At 38.8% G+C, this 22,649-nt stretch overlaps 1 protein-coding gene across 1 annotated transcript in view; it reads left to right on the top strand.

Annotated features, from left to right (window-relative positions):
- The window catches only part of DROSHA (drosha ribonuclease III), a 74,326-nt gene extending 60,373 nt beyond the window's left edge, over positions 1-13,953 (top strand). The window contains exons 28-33 of the mRNA XM_054641348.2: positions 3,381-3,522; positions 4,492-4,574; positions 4,688-4,791; positions 6,784-6,876; positions 7,674-7,720; positions 10,661-13,953. Of these exons, the coding sequence (XP_054497323.2) occupies positions 3,381-3,522; positions 4,492-4,574; positions 4,688-4,791; positions 6,784-6,876; positions 7,674-7,720; positions 10,661-10,791 (600 nt within the window). The 3' untranslated portion in view covers positions 10,792-13,953. The remainder of the gene's footprint in view (positions 1-3,380; positions 3,523-4,491; positions 4,575-4,687; positions 4,792-6,783; positions 6,877-7,673; positions 7,721-10,660) is intronic.
- The last annotated feature ends 8,696 nt before the right edge of the window (positions 13,954-22,649 follow it).

The raw sequence follows: 22,649 nt of genomic DNA on the forward strand, positions 1-22,649 counted from the left end.
GATTTATGACTCCACTGCAATAATTTCTGTTCAGTCTGTGAAATTGATCAAAAATTTTAAAGATGTCAGTGATAAAATTGAGGGCCAAGACTAGTTCTTGTTTAAAGATGGGTGTCTTAAACCATTTATTTAAATAGATGTATCATGTGACATTTTTTTATTCCTGTCTTCTAGTCTGTTGAACATGCATACAGGCAGGATTATACATCCTGATAAAAAAGATTTACAATTTATTTTAGTCTGCTTTTCCTCTTGTCTTCAATCTGAACTTCCTGAGGTAGCTTTTGAATTTAATTTTAATATAGTTATAGTCATCTGTTGATTGCTATAGCCTTTTAGCCTCTCTTATCTGGACTTTGAACAACTAAGTTTGGAGACCTTTCAACAATTTATTTTAACCACAGCATGATACTATAAGTAGATTTTTCCTGATTAGCTCTGCAGCTGGCGAGTTGTGGCTTTCTCTGAAAGTAACAAATTTTCTTTGGCTTACTAAATTTTTTTAGTTTACTTGATCAGCTTGTTAGTTTACTTGTACCTATATCAGGAATGTTAGTCAAGTTTTCTGGGTAAAGTTAGGAGGTAGCAAGTAGCCTAATTTTAGAGTGGTTCCCTCAGATCAATAAAGGCATGACAATGCTAAGTCTCTAGCAGGCAATGTGTTATCAAGAATATGATTCTTAAATCTTTTGGGCTAAAGCTGTTTACAAGAGGAAGAAAAAATGACATGCTGGGACTAAAAATTACTTGAGTTTTTCTTTACCATTTCTTAAGTTTCAGTTATATTTGTATGGATTCTTCTGCACCATTGAGGAGACAGGATATAAAGACAGGATATGGTGGTGTTTTTTGCTTTCTACATGACTTTTAAGAATGTAGGCATCTGTGCTCTTATAACTCTTGCAAGAACTATTTGGCCAGAAGAATATGGATGTTGCTGTTAATGGGTGTAAATGCTCAGAACAGTGATTAGAATGTCTTTTTGTTGCTTAGTGTAATGATTAGTGAGTTGGAAAGTACAAGTTGCACACATTCAGTTTTTAGGCAAAACTGCCAAGTTAAGAGTGGAGTGAATGCTGAAAACACATAAAAATACAAAGAAGCGGGCAATGCCTAAAATAAAATTGAACTGTGGAGATGTGTTCATGTGTAGAGAAAATGATCTTAAAATGTTTTTAAATTTGATGACAAATGAAATGAGACATTTGAGAAAGGAGGCTGATAAAGTAGAATCTGAAGAGAACTGCAAACACTAAGCTCTTTCTCATGTCATCTGGGGACATACTTAAATTTGAAGTAATAATAGAACATCAACTAAATGGTGTCTGGTGTGTTGAGGGCAATTTTGGTCAAGGACTCTACTTGACTGGCAATGCAGTGGCTTCCCAGTATGGAGTGATTGCTTGTCTGTAAAATAATTATGTTTAAGAAAAAGAAAGGAGAACATAGTCTCATCTACATACTTGGAGATAGCCAAATAATGTACCAGAAGAGAAGTTGACATTTTGTTGAATGTTGGAAGATACAGCTTCTCTGGTGCTGAGTTATGGATCCATTCTTTGGTACAGTCGTGAGTAGTAGTATGTTGGGTGAAGATGGAAGAATTAGGAAAAAAACTGCTTTGTAATTAAAGCCAGGCTCCAGTTGAGCATATCATGTATCACAGCATCTGCAGTGATGCAGGCTGTGTGTTACCAGTGTAGAGACCAACTCTAAAAAAGCTGTTGGAAAGTCACAGGGACTGTGTCTTCTCTGTGTCATTAAAAGGAATTGAGTTTCTTGCCTGATCACACTTTTAGAGGAGGCAAATTCTAATATAGAGCAAATTGATAACCACAGTGCTAAGAGGATAACTGGGCTTTTTTTTCTATCTCTAATTCACTGGGTTGTGTATGTGTTGCTCTTTGTTTTATGATACTACTAATCATGATTATGGATCCCATAAAAATAAATAGTCTGCAAACAAAACAAAAGAAATCCTTCTTCTCCCATTACAAGAAACAGATTTTTGTCATGGGACACTGCACTTCTGTCTCATAGGTTACATATTAGGATACTGTACTTATATATTGTTGGAGAAAGTAGAGTTTATTTATCTTAAGGACATAAAAGGAAAGAATTTTGATAAGGAATAAGTAGTAAATGAGTTTAAACAAAGGTTAGGGAGAGAGGTAATAATACTATCTACAGTTTGCCTAGTTTACGAAGATCAGGTTATGAGTATCTGCTTCATACATCATTGACAAACAAATTATGAACATACTGTTACTTGTTTATCTGTTGTGAGAGATGAAGTATCAAGTGCAGCAAATAAATCCTGATTTTTCATAAGCTCAGTTGACATGCTGGAGCCAGGTAGCATATAACTTGTATCTAATAAGCTGAGCAAATGTGATATGGAAGACAAAAAAAGGAAAAAAATGTGTGTGCAGCATCTCAACTCTAGATTGCACATAAACTGTGGAAAAGGGGGACATTCTTTACTTCTCACTCCTACCTCCTGTAGTAGATGTAACTTCTTTAATGCTGTTCCATTTAAAGCAAAAAAGCAGGAAAAATTCTGACCTCTCCAAAGGTTCAGAAATTCTCCCTAAAATTCCAAAATACTCCTTTAAGCTGTGTGGGAGCTCTATGTCTTTGTTAGAGCTCTATGTTTAAGTAATGTGTCTGGAGCCAAGGTTAAGTATTTTCATGACACATCCTTGACCTTGTCATATGTGGAACACTTTAGGGCAGACCTGTGTCCAGCATGCATCGGCTCAGCTGTGCTGCCTTCTAGCAGAGCAAATAGTGCATACAGGCTGTCCATCTGTGTGTTTTTTTCTTTGGCCAAAGGAATGGAGCAGCTTCCTCTCTGCTCATTCTGAAATACTGAACTGTCTTGCTTTAATGTGTATTTGTTTGAGTACCATCTATTTATTTATTTATTATTTGGTGGACACTGGGGGCTGTTCCATGAACTCCAGAATATTGTTTACTTACTCTTTATGTGGGAAAATGTACACAACTGTGTATTACTTAAACTAGAAAACTGCAGATTAGCTGAGAAAGTACAGGCCTCATGAAGACATGGTACATAGTTGCAAGGAAGCTCACAAGGAAGCATTTTAAATGCATGACATCTATACCGAAGTAATGTGTCCATAGAATAGTAAAGATTGGTGAGAAGAATTGAAACAGAAAGAAAAATCTCCAGTAGAAAGAGTGACAGAGTGTGTGTCTATATAAATCACTTGAGATGCCCTGAATCTAAATGTCAGTGAACTGAGAGAAGTGAGAAACCTCCAGGATAAAAGTAACTTTTTCTCCCCAGCTCTCCTAGGTTTTGTAGTTTATTATGGGTAATTGTTACTAAGGAATAGAACTTCTTTCTTTTGCAGCTGTTGAGAAGTTCTTTGGTGAACAACAGGACACAGGCCAAGGTGGCAGAAGAGCTGGGCATGCAAGAGTTTGCCATCACTAACGACAAGACAAAAAGACCTGTAACTCTTCGAACTAAGACTTTGGCTGATCTCTTGGAATGTGAGTTAATTTGGTTATAATAACTTCGTACTTAATGACTTCCTTTTCCTTGGGGCTTGTTTAAGAAAGCCATTAGAAATCCCCTAAATCGCTATTAAAAATGTATGTTCAGGTTTCCTAATGATTTATGCCTATACCTCTGAAAGCCAGATCTTTGAAGACTAACCTAGATTTTTGAAGTCTGTATAAAAGCATGAAGGACACATAATTGCAGATAGAAATTTGAAGGCTTAGAAATTGAGGGTTCGAGATGACCAGGTCAAAAGCATGTGTTCAAAGTTAAAGCTTACACTCTGAGTTGAGCTATTTAACAGCAGTTTCAGTGTTTAATTAGTATGTTCTTGACACTGTTGGAAGACAAAATAGTTCCTTAAGCAGGTGAAGAGTTCTGTGGTTCATTTGTCTGCATTTGAGGAGGTTTTGAAATGGTCACTCCACAAGAGGAAAGGCTACATGGAAATGAAATTATTTTTAGTCAATTTTTGGAAGTTTATGCTGCCTTCTTTCCCATGAAATGGAAACAGTGATAAATATTCTGCAAAGAAAGTTAATCCCTGTCTTGTATATTTTGATGTGTTTTGCAAGCCATTCAGACCACTTGGCTTTTGCAAAATCCCATAAACAAATGGAAATAGCACACAAACAGGAGTGATTTATATCTAAATTATTTTATGGAACCCAGTAGTGATTTATTTGTAAGTATTCATGGTCTCCTGGTTAAAATGTGAGATTAGAAGCAGTGTTGTTTCCAGCACTTTAAATGACTGGGTGGATTTGGGTAAATCACTTAATCTCTTGGTCAACTTTATTTTTTTTTTTCCCCAAGTATGCAGGATAATACCCTCAACAGATCACTGCTCTGAAACGTAATTGAATATGGCTTTAAAGTACTCAGTGATACTTGTTTCTAAAAGTGAAATCCAATAATGCTCTCCTTGGAAGAGTGACAGTACCTTTTTTTCCCCCCAGCCTTTATTGCTGCCCTGTACATTGATAAAGATTTGGAATACGTTCACACTTTCATGAATGTTTGCTTTTTTCCACGGCTAAAGGTAAGATCAGTCGATTTCCTCCTTTCCTGCCACTGTATTTTAACACATTGTGGCATTTGAAACCCTTATTGCAATCTCTCAATCATAAAAGCATCTTTGTGGACTTCCTACAGGAATTTATTTTAAATCAAGATTGGAATGATCCTAAATCTCAGCTTCAGCAGTGCTGTTTGACTCTCAGGACAGAAGGAAAAGAACCGGACATTCCTCTCTACAAGTAAGAACAGGCTCCTTATGGACACCAGCTAATTATAAATCTTCTTTGTATATGGAGTAAGATGTGATCAGTCACTCTACATATTCCCCACAGTTTGCTTTTCTTGTCATTACCCAAGCCCTATAGTCTGTCTTTGTCTGAAGATGGAAAATACCGTTTCCTAAGCCTTAGGTGTTTAAGTCATTACAAGGAAGAGTTACTGAGCATTTAACCTGTACAGTTGTAAGGGAAAAATAGAGTTTTTATTTTGGAGTGGAGTATTTAATTGGCATAATTCTTTATTTGTTTTTCTTTTAATGTAAGGAATGGCAGTATTAAATGGAAAGAGTTAAAGAAATGGCTGTTTTGTTATGAGGTCAAGATATCTCCATTTTCACTAACAGATGAAGTTTCTTGATATTATTATACAAAAATAATAATAATGCCTTCTGTTACACTTGCTGATTATAGGCACTGTTTCTCATTCACAGTCAGGCACTGAAGGGCAGCACAAGTTTTGGACATTTTTGCTGTGTGGTTCAGCTGACAAATTTTCCTGTGTTCAATGACAAAGAGCTCAGGGCAGTGAACCTTCTAACTTGTACACCTCACTTAGCTACCTGAAACTGGATGGGATAGATCTCCCTTTTTACTTCCAGTTGCTAAATAGTGTAATAGCTGCTTCAAAAAGATAATAAATAATAAACCTTAGGCTGTATATTGCATCCATATCCATTCAATTACTGTAGGAAAGTGTGCAATGTTAGCCCCAAAAGAAGAGATAAAGGGTATGAAAATTCAAGGTTTGTGTTGTTGGGATTATTAGATCAAAAAGATATGAAGAAAGTATAAGTGCATCTGTCACAGGTACTGAAGTAAGGTTTCCAATGCAGTGTAGCAGTTTAGTGACAGTGACACACAGTGCGCTTAAAAGTGCCATCCCCTGAACACTGCAGCCAGTGCTCTGCAGGTCTGACTCTTCTGTCTCTCTGTGTGAGGGTTCAGGGCTTTGTCTTGGCTGAGGGGAATGAATTCAATAAAAAACAATTTCCCATTTTTGTAAAAACCACTTAACATCAAGTACCAAATGTTTGTTTTGTTTTGCTGTGATGATAAATTGATTTTTATAGTACAGCTCAGACCTAGAATTACGCTGTTATCTTTCTATTATCTTGTTAATTCCTTTTCTTGGGGTTATCTCTTTCACTGCAGTCAGTACTATTGCTTTTAAATTTAGGGTAGGTTTTATTTGCTCTTGTCACAGTGCATGGAGAGATAGAGTGCTTTAGTTAGATACTTTAAAAATTGATGTGAAATTTGTGCTCTTTCTGAAAAGAAATAAGGTAGCAGACAGAACTTGATCTGAAAGTGGGGAGAGCTTTGGGACAGCGGTAAGAAACTGCAAAAGAAGCAATTCATTGCACATCTAGGGAATTACCTTTTCCCTTTCTGATGGTTGTTGATGTATGTCCTAGGCTTCAGGTCAAATGGAAATTTGTTTTGTGAAAAACTAACTTTTCAAAGCTGATGGAAAATTTCTTTGTACTGTGATAATTCAGTGTAGAGAAATACCATGTCTAATACAAAGTCCTTATAAAACCTTGCTACTGCAAAACTCTCAGAGACTAAACTTCTAGTGCACACATAATTGTATGGGTGTGTTTACTTGCAATTGCACAGCTATGCATAATTTATTACTTTATTACAAGTATTTTCACAGTGTTTGAACACTTCATGTTACAGTTTGCATTTTTGCCTTTAGGTTAAGTAAAGTTTTAGTTTTCATGTGGTGCTCATGAGTGAGCCTGGAGTAATAAACGTGATTGATATAAATACTGTTCTGGTAATCTCTGGGTTAATGTGATCTATACAGACATCCTTCAACCCTTGCTCTGTGTTTTGCATTAATTGTACTGTATGTATTGACCAGACTGAAAGCTTGGTGAGCTATGTGCCACAAACGGATTCCGTGTTTTAATCCTCCCTGCTTGAATAAAATATTTCTTCTTTCAGGACCCTGCAGACAGTGGGACCTTCTCATGCCAGGACATACACAGTAGCTGTCTACTTCAAAGGGGAAAGAATAGGATGTGGTAAAGGTCCAAGGTATAGTAAAAAATTCTTCACATGGTGTTAAGAGTGTGGTGGTGTCCAAAATTACTAGCCATGGAGATAGACCGTTCTATGGTCTGCCATAGGAAAGGAAAGCTGTAGAGTCTTCTTCAAACTTCTCTGCTTTAGGAATACCTGAAGGGTTCAATGTTGGTATAATTCTGGATCTTAAGCTTTTTTTGGTGAATTTGCCTTCCAGGTGGCTGGCTATGCAAACTATTTATGGCTCCTGGAGTAGCAACTGCAGAACAGCTTCCAGGAAATAGTGTCTTTATCTTGGTATTTGCTATTGGATTACTATGCAATTTACACTGGCAAGTTAAGAGTGCCAGACTATTATGCTTTTTTTTTCCCGAGGTAACTACTTCTAGGCATTTTAGAATGGTTCTAAGAGTTCAAAGATTCAACCATGCACCCCAAAACCCTAATTTTATGCTGCCAAATCTGGTGGTGGTTATAAAAATATCATTGCATTTTTTAACATTCATGCATCTGTGATTTTGTTCCTTTTTTTCGCTCAAGTAAAAACAAATGCTTTAGTGAAGAATGGACTGGAATATTTTGTTAATATTAATGGTCTAAGTTAAGAAATACTCTACTGGAGCTGTAGTACTATTGCTCACACATTTATGGAATGGCTGATATATCATACACTCTGGGACTTACAAGCTGCTGCTTTTCCAAAAAAGTTTCATTACAAAAGCATAACTAGTGGTCCACTTTGTCAGGAACTTTAGTTTATTCTGTACAGCTTAGATCCCATGTAACATGTTTTTGTTTGGTTTTCACAGTATTCAGCAAGCAGAAATGGGAGCTGCAATGGACGCACTTGAAAAATGTAAGATATTTGGGCAACAGACAATTCATAGTTTATTTCCTTGTTCTTTAGTGAGGTGCAGATTTTGTGGGGGATGAGTTTTGAACAGAACACATATGTTAAGTGCTGTCAGCTTCTAAGCAGCAGGATTTTCTCTTAGTACTTTCAAGACAGTTTTGTAGCGGTTGAAGTTAATAGGATCCCAACAGGTATTTGTTAATGGGAGCTGATCAGCTACAGGGGATGCAACTTCAAGGGAACCCTGTGCAGTAAAGTTTCATTGAGGTTTTCCATGCTTATGCATTCAGTGAGATAAGACTGCATAGTCTCTGATGCTTGTCCTTTATTTCGGGGGGAGCCAAGTGTGACCTTAGAAAATAAAATTTGATCCCAGATATCAGTAGACTAGGTTAAAATCTAAGAGGCAGGTCTCCAGCAATTTAAATGGATATTTATCTGTCAGGAAGGGTTAATATCAGCTGCAGATCCAGGGATCTGTGTATACATCTCTCTAAATTGTATGCTGCATAGCCAGCATGGGAGCAGTCCTTCATTGAAATGTAGTCTCAGATATGAATGAGTGCGGGCAAGCTTCTTATATTAAATAACTTTGGTCAGTTGGGTTAACGTGTCAGGTGTGGGTGACCTGCAAGCAAATAGATTACAAGCATTTTGTGCAGCAGAAATTCTCTATTGAGAAGAACATGGGTAGTCCATTTTTTGCATTTCATTCAAAGGAAACCCATGCAGTTCCTCAGATGTCAAAGGTTTTTAATCTGTTATCTCTGCATCTGGAAATTCAAAGGCTTAAATATTTCAGAAAGCAATGAATCTGTGTAGTTCAGATATGTTTTTATATCCATCTGCTAAGCATATACTTCTCACCACCAGTAAATTTGACAAGTAGAAAAATGTAACTTCCCTTCTCTGCTGAGTATCTGCAAGATGTTAGTGAAGTTTTCTTTGAGTGAGTTTTCTTGTGACAGTATCACCACTCAAGAGAGCTCTGAGTTTCATGGCCTATCAATCCAAGGACTTCACAGCTATCTTCTGACATATATATTTGTTTAAATACCATAGAACTCTAGAGGACTGTGCTCCTGCTGCCCTTCAATTCAAAACAGCACTTGAAAAATGTAAGATATTTGGGCAAACAGATCTTTCAAGTTAGTTTCTCTGTGCCTTGCCAGTCAAGTTTTAATTGTCTTTTGGATGGAGGTTACACAACCCTTAAGGGCCCCTTAAGGGCCCTGTTGTATTATGTATATGGTGGTGCAATAGAGTTGTTTGGTTTGGTTTGTTTGTTGGGTTTTTTAATGCATAAGTAGTTAACTTCAAGTGAAAGTGGTTTCCATATGCCTATTTATATGATAGCCCTGATGAATTTATTATAGGAGTTTCTTTCTTACCGTTCTAAACATATTAGAATAGGTTGCTACCAAGCTGAGTTCTTAAAGAATCATGTTACAGGCGGTGCTGAAAATCTGATTTTCATTTTATGGGGCACATGAGCTACAAAATATCCCAGAACTCCATTAAACAAAGCACTAGTGCTTTTAAAAACAACAGCAATTTAAAACCAATTTGTTTAGATTGCTTTCTGGTTTAAATAAATATACTCTCCTATGCTCAAGTTGTAAATAACTGATGAATAAACCTTTTATTCCTGTAGTATGTATAGTAAAGGGCACAAATTTCACTGGCCAATAAAACAAAGCAGTAGAAAGTTATTCTACTCTGCCACAAACTCCTGCAGTTTATGTGGCCTTCTGCACTGCATTCTCTAGCTGAGAATCCGTGCTGCCTGGAACCCAGGAAAAAGAGGAAAAAGCTTGGTGCCATGGTACTCCTCCCTGAGAAGCCTCAGCTGAATTCTCTCTCAATAGCCAGCAAGAGAGAACAATCCTTTGCTGAGACATCTACCAAATTTACAGCTTTAAAGATCAGTGTAGTAACCTTTTGCATTTATCTCAGACTGATCAGGTAGCCAGTGCTGATCCCAGAGCTCTGTGTGATCCTGGCAGGATTCACCATCAGCTGCAGTCTGTCACATACTCTGCCACCCCTTTGCTTTCTGGCTGGCTGGAGGGTGCAGGTTTCCACAGCACAGACACATGTGGATGTCAGCACCCTGGTCATGCAGAAAACATCACATTCTGTGAGCCGTGCACTAAAGTGAGAGCAATTCTGTTCACTTACATAAGCTGTTTTTGCAGTCTCAGTACTAATGTGTACCTACACATCAGCCAATGGACAAATGCCTGAAAGCAGAAGCATCCATCTCCTCAGCTACTTCTCCATCACCTCAGCCTTGTCCAGTCTGTTTCAAGCAGTCTTCACTCATCCATGCTCTTAGACTACGCTAAGGCTGCCTTCTGGTACATAGCCAAGCATTAACTTTTTCAGGAGCAGACTCAACTGCATTCCATCTTGCTACACTATTACTTTCCCATTAGGATCCCTGCCATAGTGTGGGGCATGTAGTTGATTCTGCATGGTCTAAAACAATAATAAAAATAATGGAAACATCTGTGCGATGCTTGAAACCAGTGGCTCATACTTTTCGGAGTGGGAGCAAGACAAAAAACCCTGACAGCATTGACAGTAGTTTCACATTCATTTTTCAGTATCAACCACCTGTTGCTAAGGGAACAGAATGTAAAATCCAAGTAATACCTGGCCATGTTGCTATTCCAGGATTTTATATTTTGTTTTTGTGAGTATATTAGATTTGGCGGTGCTTTGTAGCAGGAGAAACAGATGTAAAGAAATCATGAAGAAAGCAAAGTCTTATGAAACAGTCCTGGTTTACTATGTATTATAAGAAATAAATGAGTGAAAATGGGAACAACATTGTTCCCCCCCCTACCTCTAATAACATCAAAGTTTAAAACAAAACGAGTTGAGGCTTTCTCTGTTACCAGTTTGTTTATTAATGTAAAATATTTCTCCTTGTGTCAGATAACTTTCCCCAGATGGCCCATCAGAAACGGTTCATTGAACGGAAGTACAGACAAGAGTTGAAAGAATTGAGGTGGGAAAGAGAGCATCAAGAGAGAGAGTCAGAGGAGACTGAAGAAGCAAGGAAATAAAAGGAGGGCACAGAAGCAGTGGCATATTTACTTACTTAATAACTCTGACTGTGGCCTATGGAGACCTAACCTAGTTTCTTGCAGATGAATGAAGAGTGCCTGTTAAAATAAAAAAAAAAAAAATTGTAATATCTTCCTTTAAAAGTGTGTGCAAATATAGTATTTCTTTAGTTTGGTTTTAAGTTTGGCTTTTTAATAAGGTTTGGTTTTAAATCCTTTTAATTTTTATGAAAAGTTGTTGATTATTTTTATTCTTTTTACTGTCTTGTATGAAGTAATAAAGTATTAATTTCCAAAGCTAATAGGAGGAAAGGCTGTTTAACAACTGTCTCCTATGTCTAAGTGCTGTGTTGTCAGTGATCAGCCAAGTTATTGCATGAACTCTGCTGTAAGGGGGATGAAAGTATTATGAAAAACTGATTCAGCTGAGCACTTAAGCATGTACCTTACTTAAGTTTTGCAGCTAAATTTATTTCTTGAGTCTGCTAAACCAGAGCTTTAAAGTTCAGGCCCTTTTTACAGAAAATGGTGCAGTAATTAAAAGGAGATACTCAGTTTTGCTTTGAACAATGGATGTCACATCTGAAATGTGGCGCAGATGTGTGTAGAAGATAGAGTAGTTTTTTTTTTAAATCACTGTTATAAACTTGAAGGAGAAGATAATTATGAAACAAGAGAATGGCAGTTTTTGTAGAGAATGTACATGTAGTTTACATTAACAAGTTTAGTTTCTTTCTGAGCTTCTTGTTCTGTCAGGCTGGTGTCTAATTTAATGGATTTCTTTGACAGGAAGATACCAGTGTGGCCATTACTGTGAAATGGTATATTAGAAACTCTATATGGGTGCTGTTCCAGAGACATTCATTGAAAACAGTTTTTGTCAAAAGAAGGGCAGAATTTATCCCCAAAGTGGTGTGCAGTTTTAAGTCACCCAGTTTCCTTGGGTTTCTTTGGTGTCTGTGGCTTGTATTAGACAGACATGTTTCTTCTATAAAAGCTCTGAACAGCACCAGAAATTAAAAATCCACTGTGTCTGTTGGTATTTTTTCCCACTGGTTATCAGTGTTGTTTGTTCTTTTAATTTTGCTGCTTCAAGCCATTCATTTCCATTAAGCTGGTTCTCAGTTAATACAGTCCCTTGGTAGGTATTGTGGAGTCATTTTTCATCTTTCTTTTCTGATAAGTGAAACAGATTGAACCCTTATTTTCCTTTGCCGTGTGTTTTCTTCCTGAAAGAAGTAAAGATCCTTTTTGGCCAGTCATTTAAGCATGTCCCACATGTCCCACAGCTGTATTTGTTCAAGTATGGGGCAGCATGGATGCATGAGTTTGGCCCAAGGAATTTGTGCCAACTCAAGGAAGAAAACTTCTGCCTGATGGCCACTCTGCACCAAGCAGCTTCTTCAGTGAATGTCTGAAACACCTCTGTGTAGGTGTGGGGTGGACATCAAGAGAAGCACTTCATTGCAAAAGTGCCAAAGTAGACACCAAATGAAGCTGAAAAATTCAGGCTGCACAAATGTCTTCCCAAAGTTTCACTTCTGAGCTAATCAATATGTGTATTTTCAGAAGCATACCTTTCTACACTTGCAATGTGAGATGCACTTAAATAAGGGGGAGTTTTTACACTTGAGCCCACTACCTCACTTCTTCCAGCGCTCTGATTTGCCTTTTCCTAATGGATTGATGCTTAAAATCCATTTCAGCGGATGAGAGAAAAGAAAAAAAACAAGCACATTCTCTAATTTAGAGAGTGATAATAATGGAGGGAATAAAAACAAGGTAAAGGCAAGGAGCTGCTCTCTGCTGAATGCTGCTGCCATTTGACTTTTGAGAAGTGGTTGTAACTTCTTTTAGCTTCAGTCGGTAAATAAAAAGCTGAAATGCTTCTGAAGAGTAGGAAGCTTGAAAAGCACCAGCAAGTCCCCTGTCCACGAGACTTTTGTATTTCAAATATTTTTGTAAAATTGCCCATCTGCTTCTAGCACTAAGATGAAATGGTGCGGTGCTAGAGGGTCAAGTGTAATTGTGTAAACCATTTTTTTATTTTTCCCTCTTAACTGTGACCAGTTTCATGTTTCATGAATAGAAAATTGCTTCATTTTCAGGTGTATGATGGCTTAGCAAATTTCATTGTATTTGACATCACCAAAGAACCCCGGTGGAATTGCTAGTTCATAGTTTTAACGTTACTTTCATTATTCCTATATACAATACCACTTTTCAGCTGTAAGAAGACTGCAGTCTTATTCATAAATATTTTCATTAAATTAGATTGAATTTATCAGATAGGGGGAGGAACCTAGGACTGTTCTTTTTTTCTTTTTTCACCCAGAAATTGCTTGGAAAAAACAAAATAATTCCTGCATTCCAGTTGCTGCAGTTAATGAGTTTTAGGCTTTCCTCAATAAAGTGTTGGTGATAACTGTGTTTTTACAAGTGGGCTATTTTCCCTTTTTTGCTGTGTAAGTGTGGGCTAGGAAGATTGCCTGAAGCAGTTTTGTTTTCCTTGTCTTCAGACCAAAAAAGTAAAAAAAAATCCTGTTTCCTTTATTCAAACCGCAGTGTCTTTCTGTGTGTGGCCTGTCTAACAGCAGTGGCTGTGAATGTTCCTGTTGATTTCAGGAGTTGTGTAGAATGTGTAATAGGAGCACAGTCCTTTACAGCAGCCACCAAGGAGGGGAAGCCTCTTCAAGTTGCCTTGGTAAAAATTATCATTGCACTCATGCTGATCAGTGGAACAGCTGTAGCTTATAACTAGGCAGCTTGTGCTGCTCCTTTGTAGGTGTGAGGGGGTCTCTGGTTTACTGATAAAATCAGTCCTTTTTTGCTTCAGAGCCTGTTCTCTGAGCTAGAGGTTTTCTTGCAAGATCAATTGACAAGCTGGGTACAAGTAGATGAATAGAGAACAAGACTGGGATCTGTGTGAATCCAAAAGAATATTTTTATTGTGAATATGGACAGAGCATTGAATAGAATTGTAGCTTATTTGATTGGAGATTTCAATCGAATTAACATAAAATTCATGATGTTATTTGTAGACTCTAAGTTTGCTTTGTAAGATTTCAGTTTCTGGAAGATTATTTAACAGCAGTACTAAGAGAACCTTGGTCTTTAAGATTGTTGTAAACATTGTTGCTAATAAAGTTTCCCAGAAAAGACTTCAGGCATAGTTGTTACTTGCTAAAACAATTTGGAAAGATCAAAAGGCAAATCCTGATCATCTGTCTCCCTACTTCAAAGACTCTGATTATACAGGCTACATATTTAAATGAAATAAGTGGTTCACTTGTAACAAGTTTTTTTTGGTGGAAGTTTGTAAGGCCCTGTAAGAGCTCATGGAGTTGTTCATCTGCATCATTTACCACTGTACGTTGTCTTCGATGAGGATGGTGTTGGAACAATTGTACCTGGAAGTGTCAGTCGTGTGGTTTTGTTGCTCTTCACAGCACCTTTGTGGAGGGACTATTCTGTTACTAAGAGATGAAAAGGATGAAATTGTCACTGGGGGCCAGGGCTCAATATGTCTGTGGGAGGGCAGTGATGCCTCATCCAGTGTATGACTTAGTCTGTGGATTTAGTATTTTTCCTTGCAAGCCTTCTGTAATTCTCTTGCCACGCCTGAGAGGGTCTTCAAGGGAGAAAAAAGAACTTGGTTGTGCAGGCTGGGCACTGACACCCTCATTGCCTTTTCCTGTGGAGACTTGGAAAGCAACTATCAAGAAGACTGGAGACTCTAGTATAAGAAACCAGAGTCCAAATGGTGTGTTGCTTGTACACCTCTTTAGAATAAATAAATAAATAAATAAAACCTTCCACTTTGAGCAGACATTTCAAAAGTCATCCATTAGCAAGGGACAGGCTCTTGAGCTGACAAATTGTGAACTTTCACTGGTGACAGAAGCATCAGTGGTCCAGAAGTGCTGCTGCAGTGATGGGTGGGTAAGTGTTTGTCACTGGAGGTAGCTTTGTTACTTATTTACAGATGGGGATGGTGGTCAGGGGAGCCCATGGGACCCCACTGATGCAAGCTCAGCCAACATTTCTAAAAAAAGAAAATAAAGTTACTTCTTTCTAAAAAAAAAAATAAAGTTACTTCCCTGCAGGTTTCTTCCTTCAGTCATTTACTCTGTCAGAACAGTTCTGACATGGTGACCAGTTTTTGCTGCCAACTAGAATTACATTTCAAGTATTGCAGCTGTTTCCAGAGGGATACTTGAACTGACAAACAAAAAGCAGCCATCTCTCAATCCAGCAGCATTTGAAAATGCTAATATTATTCTGTATCCAATTATAAATTTCTTTATTATAATAAAAAAAAAATTAAAATTCTGTAAGGTAAGAATTTTTAATGATCTCATTGAATAATTCTAAATTGCTACTCTTACCTTTTGTTCTTGTGATGAAAAACATTGTCAAAATACATGTGTCTTTAAACTTTATCATTAAGAAAAATTAAATATACCATCTGAAAAAAAAAATTCTTTATCCTTGATGTTTAAAATTTCTGTCATTCAGTGTTGCTGTCTGCTTCCTTCCAAAACCCAAACATTTTAAATGTGTGTTCTACCTGTCAGAGTGTGTCAGATTTTACAACCGATATCCCATCTCAGTTGATGTCTGTACATTAACAATCAAAATCAATCTGTAGATTATTGCTTTCTCAGTTTTTCAACCAGGGCTTGACCAGACATCCAAAATAGTGTGACACTTCCTACCTTATAAGACCTCAAGCTTTCAGAGAACTCAATGGCTTTAGCCCAAAACAGGTTTTCAAAGCTTCCCATTACCTTAGCTCCCATTGTTCAGCCTGGAGAAAAGGAGACTCAGAGGTGACCTTATCACTCTCTTCAGCTTCCTGAAGGGTGACTCTGGTGAGCTGGGGGTCGGTCTCTTTCTCCAGGCAACAACAGACAGAACAAGAGGACACAGTCTCAAGCTGCGCCAAGGGAGATACAGGCTAGAATTAAGGAGGAAGTTTTCCACAGAAAGAGTGGTCAAATACTGGAATCATCTACCCAGGGAGGTGGTGGAGTCACCATCCCTCGATGTGTTTATAAAAAGACTGGATGTGGCACTTGGTGCCATGATCTAGCTGAGGTGTTAGAACAGGGGTTGGACTCAATGATCCTGAAGGTCTCTCCCAACCTAGAAATTCTGTGATTCTGTGATTACTTTTATTTTAATTATTATTATTTTTCAATGTTTTCATTGTTTATTTGTTCTTAATGTGATCTGTAGCACTACTATCTTCTATTTCAAGGTTCCCTGACCCTTACTTCTGCTTAGCAGATCAATGCCTTGCTCGCTGAGACTAGAAAATAAATGACCTTGAACTCTTTGCTCTTGCAAGTCACACCTCAACACTTATATCAGAAATCAAGTGCCCACAGCAAGAACAAAAACCTTGCTGCACATCCGTGGAAACAAAGTACTGAATCTTTCCAGTACAATTTCAGGGATTCTGTCAGATGTTTTAAGAGAGGCAGTGAATTCTTGAGGCATGCAGTGATGTACTTTTTGCAGCTTATGTTGTGAATTTATGCAATTGGATTAAGTTTGGCATCTATTTCAGCTGGAAGCTTATAAATGGACATTTATATGTGTAAGTGAGGAGGGAGACGTAAGAAAAGGCAGAACAGATGCTGAAAACACTAGAAAAAAAGCTTATTTCAGCACTGACTGCTGAGAAGCAGATTGATTTGGATTGAAAAATGTTAACTACTTTCAAATACAGACTGAAAAATATGAGGTTTCATTGTAACATAAATACAATTCTGTGTCGTGTGCTTGGGATAATGATGGCTTTAAAAAATGCATTCAGAGTGGAGTTTTATGCAAAGCTAGAAAATAAATCTTATTGGTAAGATATAGCAAATCTATTAGAAGTGAGACACTAAAACTTTAGTATCTTAGAGATACAGAGGTGGGAAGTGATCTAGTAAAGTTGTGATAGTTTTCTAGATTTTAATTAGGATCATAGTTGAATGTGTGTGTGTTTGGTGTAAATGCAGTTATGCATGTATATATTTATTTAGTTAATGATACATCTGAAATTTTCACTCATTGCAACATGACACCTTTTTACCAAGGACAGAAAAAGGCTTCCCTGTGGTCTATTTTTAACAGGTATTTAGATATTGGTTTTATTGAAGTAGTGTCCAGAGATCTTCACTGAGACTGGGGCTTTTCATGCCAGCTGCTATGAACACAAAATGACAGGCAGTCCCTGACCCAGAAAGAAATAGAAAGGAAGCAATGACTTACTCAAATCACCAAAGAGGTCAAGGGTAGAAATGAGAACAAAACCTGAATCTGTCAAGTCCCAGCTGAGATTTGTCCTCTCCTCGTACTGCACACTTATTTACAGCATTTAGCTTTAGATGTTGTAGTTGGTTTATTTCTGCATTAATATGGGTATTTTAAATTTCATGCACAGCACCCTGAATGGGGCTTTACTTAATCTCCTTCATGCTGAAAGCTTATAAAAGCAATTTTGAAATAAGTGAAAGAAAATCCAGGTCCTGCATGGTGGGAGCTTCTCTCCACAGCCAGCATGCTCACATTTGCTGTTGAGCTCCTGCTGTGGCAGCTCGAGCTCGTAGCTCCAAGGCCACTGCTCAGCACCTCAGGACAGCGTGTGACAGGCGTCACTCGTGTGGGAACAGCAGCCTTGTCACATTGGGTTGGAGCTGAGGTGTGGCCCTGTTATACATACACACAGGAGAAAGCAGGTCTCCCTTCTGGATTCACAGCCTGCTGCTAATGCCTGTAGTTTTTTAAGTCTCTCCTCACCAAATTCATTAGAGGTTAGTATGACTCTAAGCACAGGATACATTTCCAGCGTGGTGACAGAAGGAAATAAGCATGCAAACAGCTGTGCTCTCATCTGTGAAAAGTACTTGGCTGCAAAGTGCCTAAGTTATTTCCTTGGTTCCTTGAAAATTAATTGTTTGAGAGATTTTTGTGTTATAGATAGGTAGAGGGAGCTGTGAGTAAACATCACAAAAAGAGAGAAGCATCCCCTCTTCTTAGTCTCGAGCTGCCATGTGTGCTGGTTGCTGCAGGAGGATTGGTGGCTGCTGGCTCCAGGGCAGCAATGGAAGGTGGAGGTGTGGGCTGGAGCATGATCCTGGGCTGGGAGTGTTGTGTGCCAGTACCAGGGCTGGTGGGAACACATCCTGTGCCTTTTCAGCTGTTTAGAAGGCAAGCAGAAAAATGAGAATGGATTTTATCCTGGCCTTGACTGGCAGAAACTGGTGAGATGGTAGTGAGAGCTGGAAATAGAAACATGTTCTCCACTCTACATCTGTTGTTGACCCCTGACCAAAACACTATTTCCTGCAAGGCAGTGAGGAGTAAGGCTGGAGGGCCAGAGGCCTGTACATGATCAGAAGGGATCAGTTTCATCAGATGCTGTTTCCATACTGTTTGGTAATGGCCTGTCTCATGAATTCCCATGTTTTGAGGGGATTTTTGTCTGGTTCTATGCGTGCATCCATTGTACAGGCATATGTGTGCACATGTGTGTATGGAGTGAAACACAGGAGGGCAACTGTGTGGGTGTGTGGGTGTGTGCAAAGGAGTTTGGGACTGTGCAAGTGTGGAGATGAAGGAGGCCCAGAGAGACAGCTGCATGACTCCTTCCCCTCCCAGGCAGATCTGTCATATCTGGCTCTCAGATTGGCTTGTTTATTCTGTTTAATGATGCTGACCTTTGTGTTGGATAAGTTGGCCTGTTGCAAGGCTAGGATTTGTGGCCTTTTGGGACTTCAGTTGTTTGGAAGACTGAGGATATTTTTTACTACATTGGGTCCTAAGAAAATGAATTCTGATGACCCAGCTGCCCTGATAACTCATTTGCCCTTTACCTTTTGACAGACAAAGTGACTTCAGACTTAGTCATATGTTAGAGACTGTCTAAATTTGAAGAGCATCCTTATAATAAATGATGTCCTGTGGCAAAGAAAAATTCAAAGTTCTTTTGAAAGTTCCTATTTTTACAATGTATTGATATGCTTTCTTGTGGAATACTAATCTTGAATTTTCAGTGTTAGTTTTGGAAAGGACTTACCTGGAAAAGTAGAAAAAAAAAATGGATACATTGGGGGGAATATTGCCTCAAAATGTATTGTCTTCCTTGAGAGATCTTATGCCAATGTTACTTTATTGGTCTCTGTATGAACAACCAGTTTCTTCAGAAATTGTCTCCAAATCTTACTTGATTTTGGGCCCCCCAATCTGATTCCAGAATCTATTTTATTTAAACAAATTCCTCAGGATTAGTACAGAAGTGTTCACACCTGAGTTGTTTGTTTTACAGCACATCAACCAGCAGCTTCATCTGTTTTCCAGTGTGCAGTGTTGACCAGTGTGGTCATTGTCCTGCAATCCTTATGCCTAAGATTAATTTTAAACACATGACTTTCTGTGTCTGTTAAGCTGAGCACATCAGCTGGAAGTGGGAAATCATGTTGTTTTCACTTGCCATCAGTGGCAGCAGCTCTGCAAGCTCTGCTGGCAGCTACAGCTTCACTGCCAGCAGCAGGAGGGTCATGCTGGTCACAACCCAGAGACCCACAGGCTGCTCAGGTGGCCCTGGAGCTTGGTTGACTGTCACATAAATACAAGAGCCAAAAATTCTGACCGGTTTGCTCCCCCCTGGCTCCACTGGTCCTTTTGGGAGGAAAGCAGGGAAGGGGCAAAAGAGAGATTTTAGTACTTTTCATGGTAAGTTAAGCAGCTCTCTTTCTGACTTCTCACAGGAAAGGGTTCTGCTGAGTAAGAAAGTGCTAATTTCACATTGTTGTTTTTCGCAGTAGAGCTATGCTGTAAGTACCAAGCCTGAGAGGAACAAGAGCATAGTCAAATTAATGAAAAATAGGTTATGATGATAAATTATTCAAGTGGATAAAATTACTTTGGATTTGGAAGACACTGAAACTTAAAGGCCAGGTCCTTTTCTGGTATAAAAAGATTCAGCTTCATCACTTTCAGGGAAACAGAGGAAATTTACATGATTCAGTTCAGGATCTGACTGTGACTGGCAGCATAAGCAGTCATTTAAAACTCAACGGCATATATTTCATCTACTTTGGGTGACAGCCATAAGGTGAATGTTTTAAATTCTGACATGGCATAGCCTTTCTTTTGAGATCAGTGGTGTGATTTTAAAAGGGATGAGATAAAAGCTGTGCCTCTCCAAAGGCACATTTTCTCTGATGTTAAAGGAAACAATGTAGAAATATTCCCACTAAATAAATCATCAGGGACTTTCAGAATAGATCACATCCTTATGTCTTAAAACTTGTAATACAACTGAAGTTGTTCACCTTAACTCAGTTTCTTTTGTTCAGCAATTTTTCTGTACAAGGAGGCATGTGTAGAGAAGGCAAGTCTGAAGGAGACACCCCTTCAGAAGAGGATCCAGTGAACAGAGACAAAGAAGCTCCTCTTTTGACTTCTGGCATGGCTCTATCAGAAGTTTAATCCTTCTTAATCCCAGTCAAATTTCTGAGGAGGTGATCCTGGAGAACAGATGGAAGGCTGTTATTCTGCTAAAGGTGAACGCCAGCAAGCTGTGAGTGTACCTGGCTCTTCAGAATGGCCTTGGGTTTTTTAAGTGCTTTAGCCAACATAGGGGAGGCAATGTGCTGATTTGGGTTCTGCTGCTCTAGGCTGAATTTTCAGTGGCATTTTCCCTCAGTTTACATGCATGTATGCACACAGAGGGGTGGAGAGCACAACCAGCTGTTAGAGGCCATGTCTGAAGCCAGAACTCGCAGTCAGTTGCACCTGTAGAAAAACAGAATGTTCCAAAATCAAGAACTTCTAGTAAGTTCTTTTATCACACTAAACTCTGAGGCTGAATCACATCCTACCAGCAGCAGACACTGAAGTCATAGCTATGGCCCCCCTAGGCCCCTGCTGTGATAAGTGCAGAGAGAAAGCCACGTCTCCAGAGACTAGTTCATGGCTTAGGCAGGATGAATCACCCCTTCTTGTCTGAGAACCAAAGGGTGACACCTCTTTTATCTTTCTGAACAGTCTAACGCCCATAGTTATATGAGCTGAGTCTAGGTTTTAAACATTTGTGGCATATAGCTATAAGACACAAGTGCTCACATTAAGCCAGCATGGCATGGCCTTCTTAACACTTTGCATAGCCATTGCTGTGAGGAGAACTCTTCTTTATCCCCAGATGACTCTTTCAACCATCCCCTTATGTGCAGATGCGAAGAGGACTGACAGTTTCTCCAAAGTGAGAGTATTTTCAAATGTCAAGAAGCTTTATTTTTTAATGTGTTAAACCATATAAATTCCCCAGCTAATATAACTCATAAATGAAATGAGACTAATTAGTAGAAAAGTAATGAGAGAGCATTTACGGAGGTCACATCCTGAGGTCCAGTCACAGCAATGGAAAATGTGGGAGAGGGGTAAAAACTGCAATCTACTTTGTTCCTGTAGCACTGGCATTCATAGTTGTTAATTAACCCCAGCAAGGGCAACTTTAGAATGGCAAAATAAGGAGAAAAATGTTAAGGGATTATGAACTTTGTCTTTCCTTTCTCTCCCCTTTGTCTCCTGTCAGTGTCCCTGGGCAAGCACGAGCTCCTTACTGCCTAGCCAGCCTGCCCTTGCATCCATAGCAGGCCTATGGCTCTGTCCTTCTTTCTCTTTGCTACAGCCACACTGTAGGAAACTCTGGTTCAAGTGCTTTTTCCAGGAAAAACTCAAGAGCTTCTAGGACACCACAAAGTTCTTTTGGCACAGGTCACCAAAGCTATGTAGCTGCCCAACTCCTTTTTTAAATGAGAATCTATCACCCATCTGGAAAGGCAGAAAGAAGCACTTCTTGACTTTGGGAATTGGAAGGGTAAGTCTGTTATGGGTGTTTGAGCACTCACATACAAAGGTATGGAGAGTTGTGTGAGGACTTAAAGCAGACCGTGGAATTGGAATACCATCTGTGACAGCAGAAGTGGAAGCTGTTGTACTGACTGCACAGTGAAGGATCCAAATGGCAAATTTATGTTCAGGGTTACTTAAGCTTGAATAGAAGTATAAGGTCTCTTTCTTAACTCATCTGAGTCAGTAGGGTTCTTCCCTTGACTTTAATGAGCATCTATATTGAGCTGAAAGTCGAACCTTGAAATGAAACCTTGGCATCCAGGTAAGTGAGATTTTAAAAGCATGAATTTACAGTTTGACAAAACATCAAGGAGATACTGCTGATGAAACAGCATCTATGCTACGAACTAAATCATAATGTGCTTAGTGAAACACAGACATCTCTAGGAGGAAAATGCCTGTTGAGAGCCATGTTGAACTACGGTCATCCAGTTGCACAGCTTTGAACAGTCACCCACCCCTGAACAGCTACAGGCTCTCCCAGAACAAGGACAAGGCAGAATTCAAAACATTTGAGGCAAGTGCAACTGAAGGAGCAAGCATTCAGTGCTCACTGCAAAAGCAGCATCTGTGTCTGCAGAATGATTGAAGGAGCTGGATGGAAAGGGAACAAAATGATGAGAGGAGGAGATGCTACGGCTGAATTAAAACTGCTGAGAAGTCAAATAAGAAAAAAAAAAGAATAGCACTGATGTCAGTTGTCACAAAAAAAAAAAAAAAAAAGAAAAAGAAAATATGAAATAATGAACAAGCAGGCACCATGACAAAACAGGTATGCAAGCAACACAATTTAATCACTGTGCCAATCTGAAGTTTACCAGGTCATTGTGGAGAAAAATCACCAACAGAGTGCCAGAGAGCACTTTCTTCTTTGTTTCCTCTCAAAACTTAAATTGTTTAAATTTGTTCCCTCTCAACTTTAATGGATGTGTTCTCTTCATATT

The sequence above is a fragment of the Agelaius phoeniceus genome, chromosome 1, assembly GCF_051311805.1.
Source record: "Agelaius phoeniceus isolate bAgePho1 chromosome 1, bAgePho1.hap1, whole genome shotgun sequence".
Lineage (NCBI taxonomy): Eukaryota > Metazoa > Chordata > Aves > Passeriformes > Icteridae > Agelaius > Agelaius phoeniceus.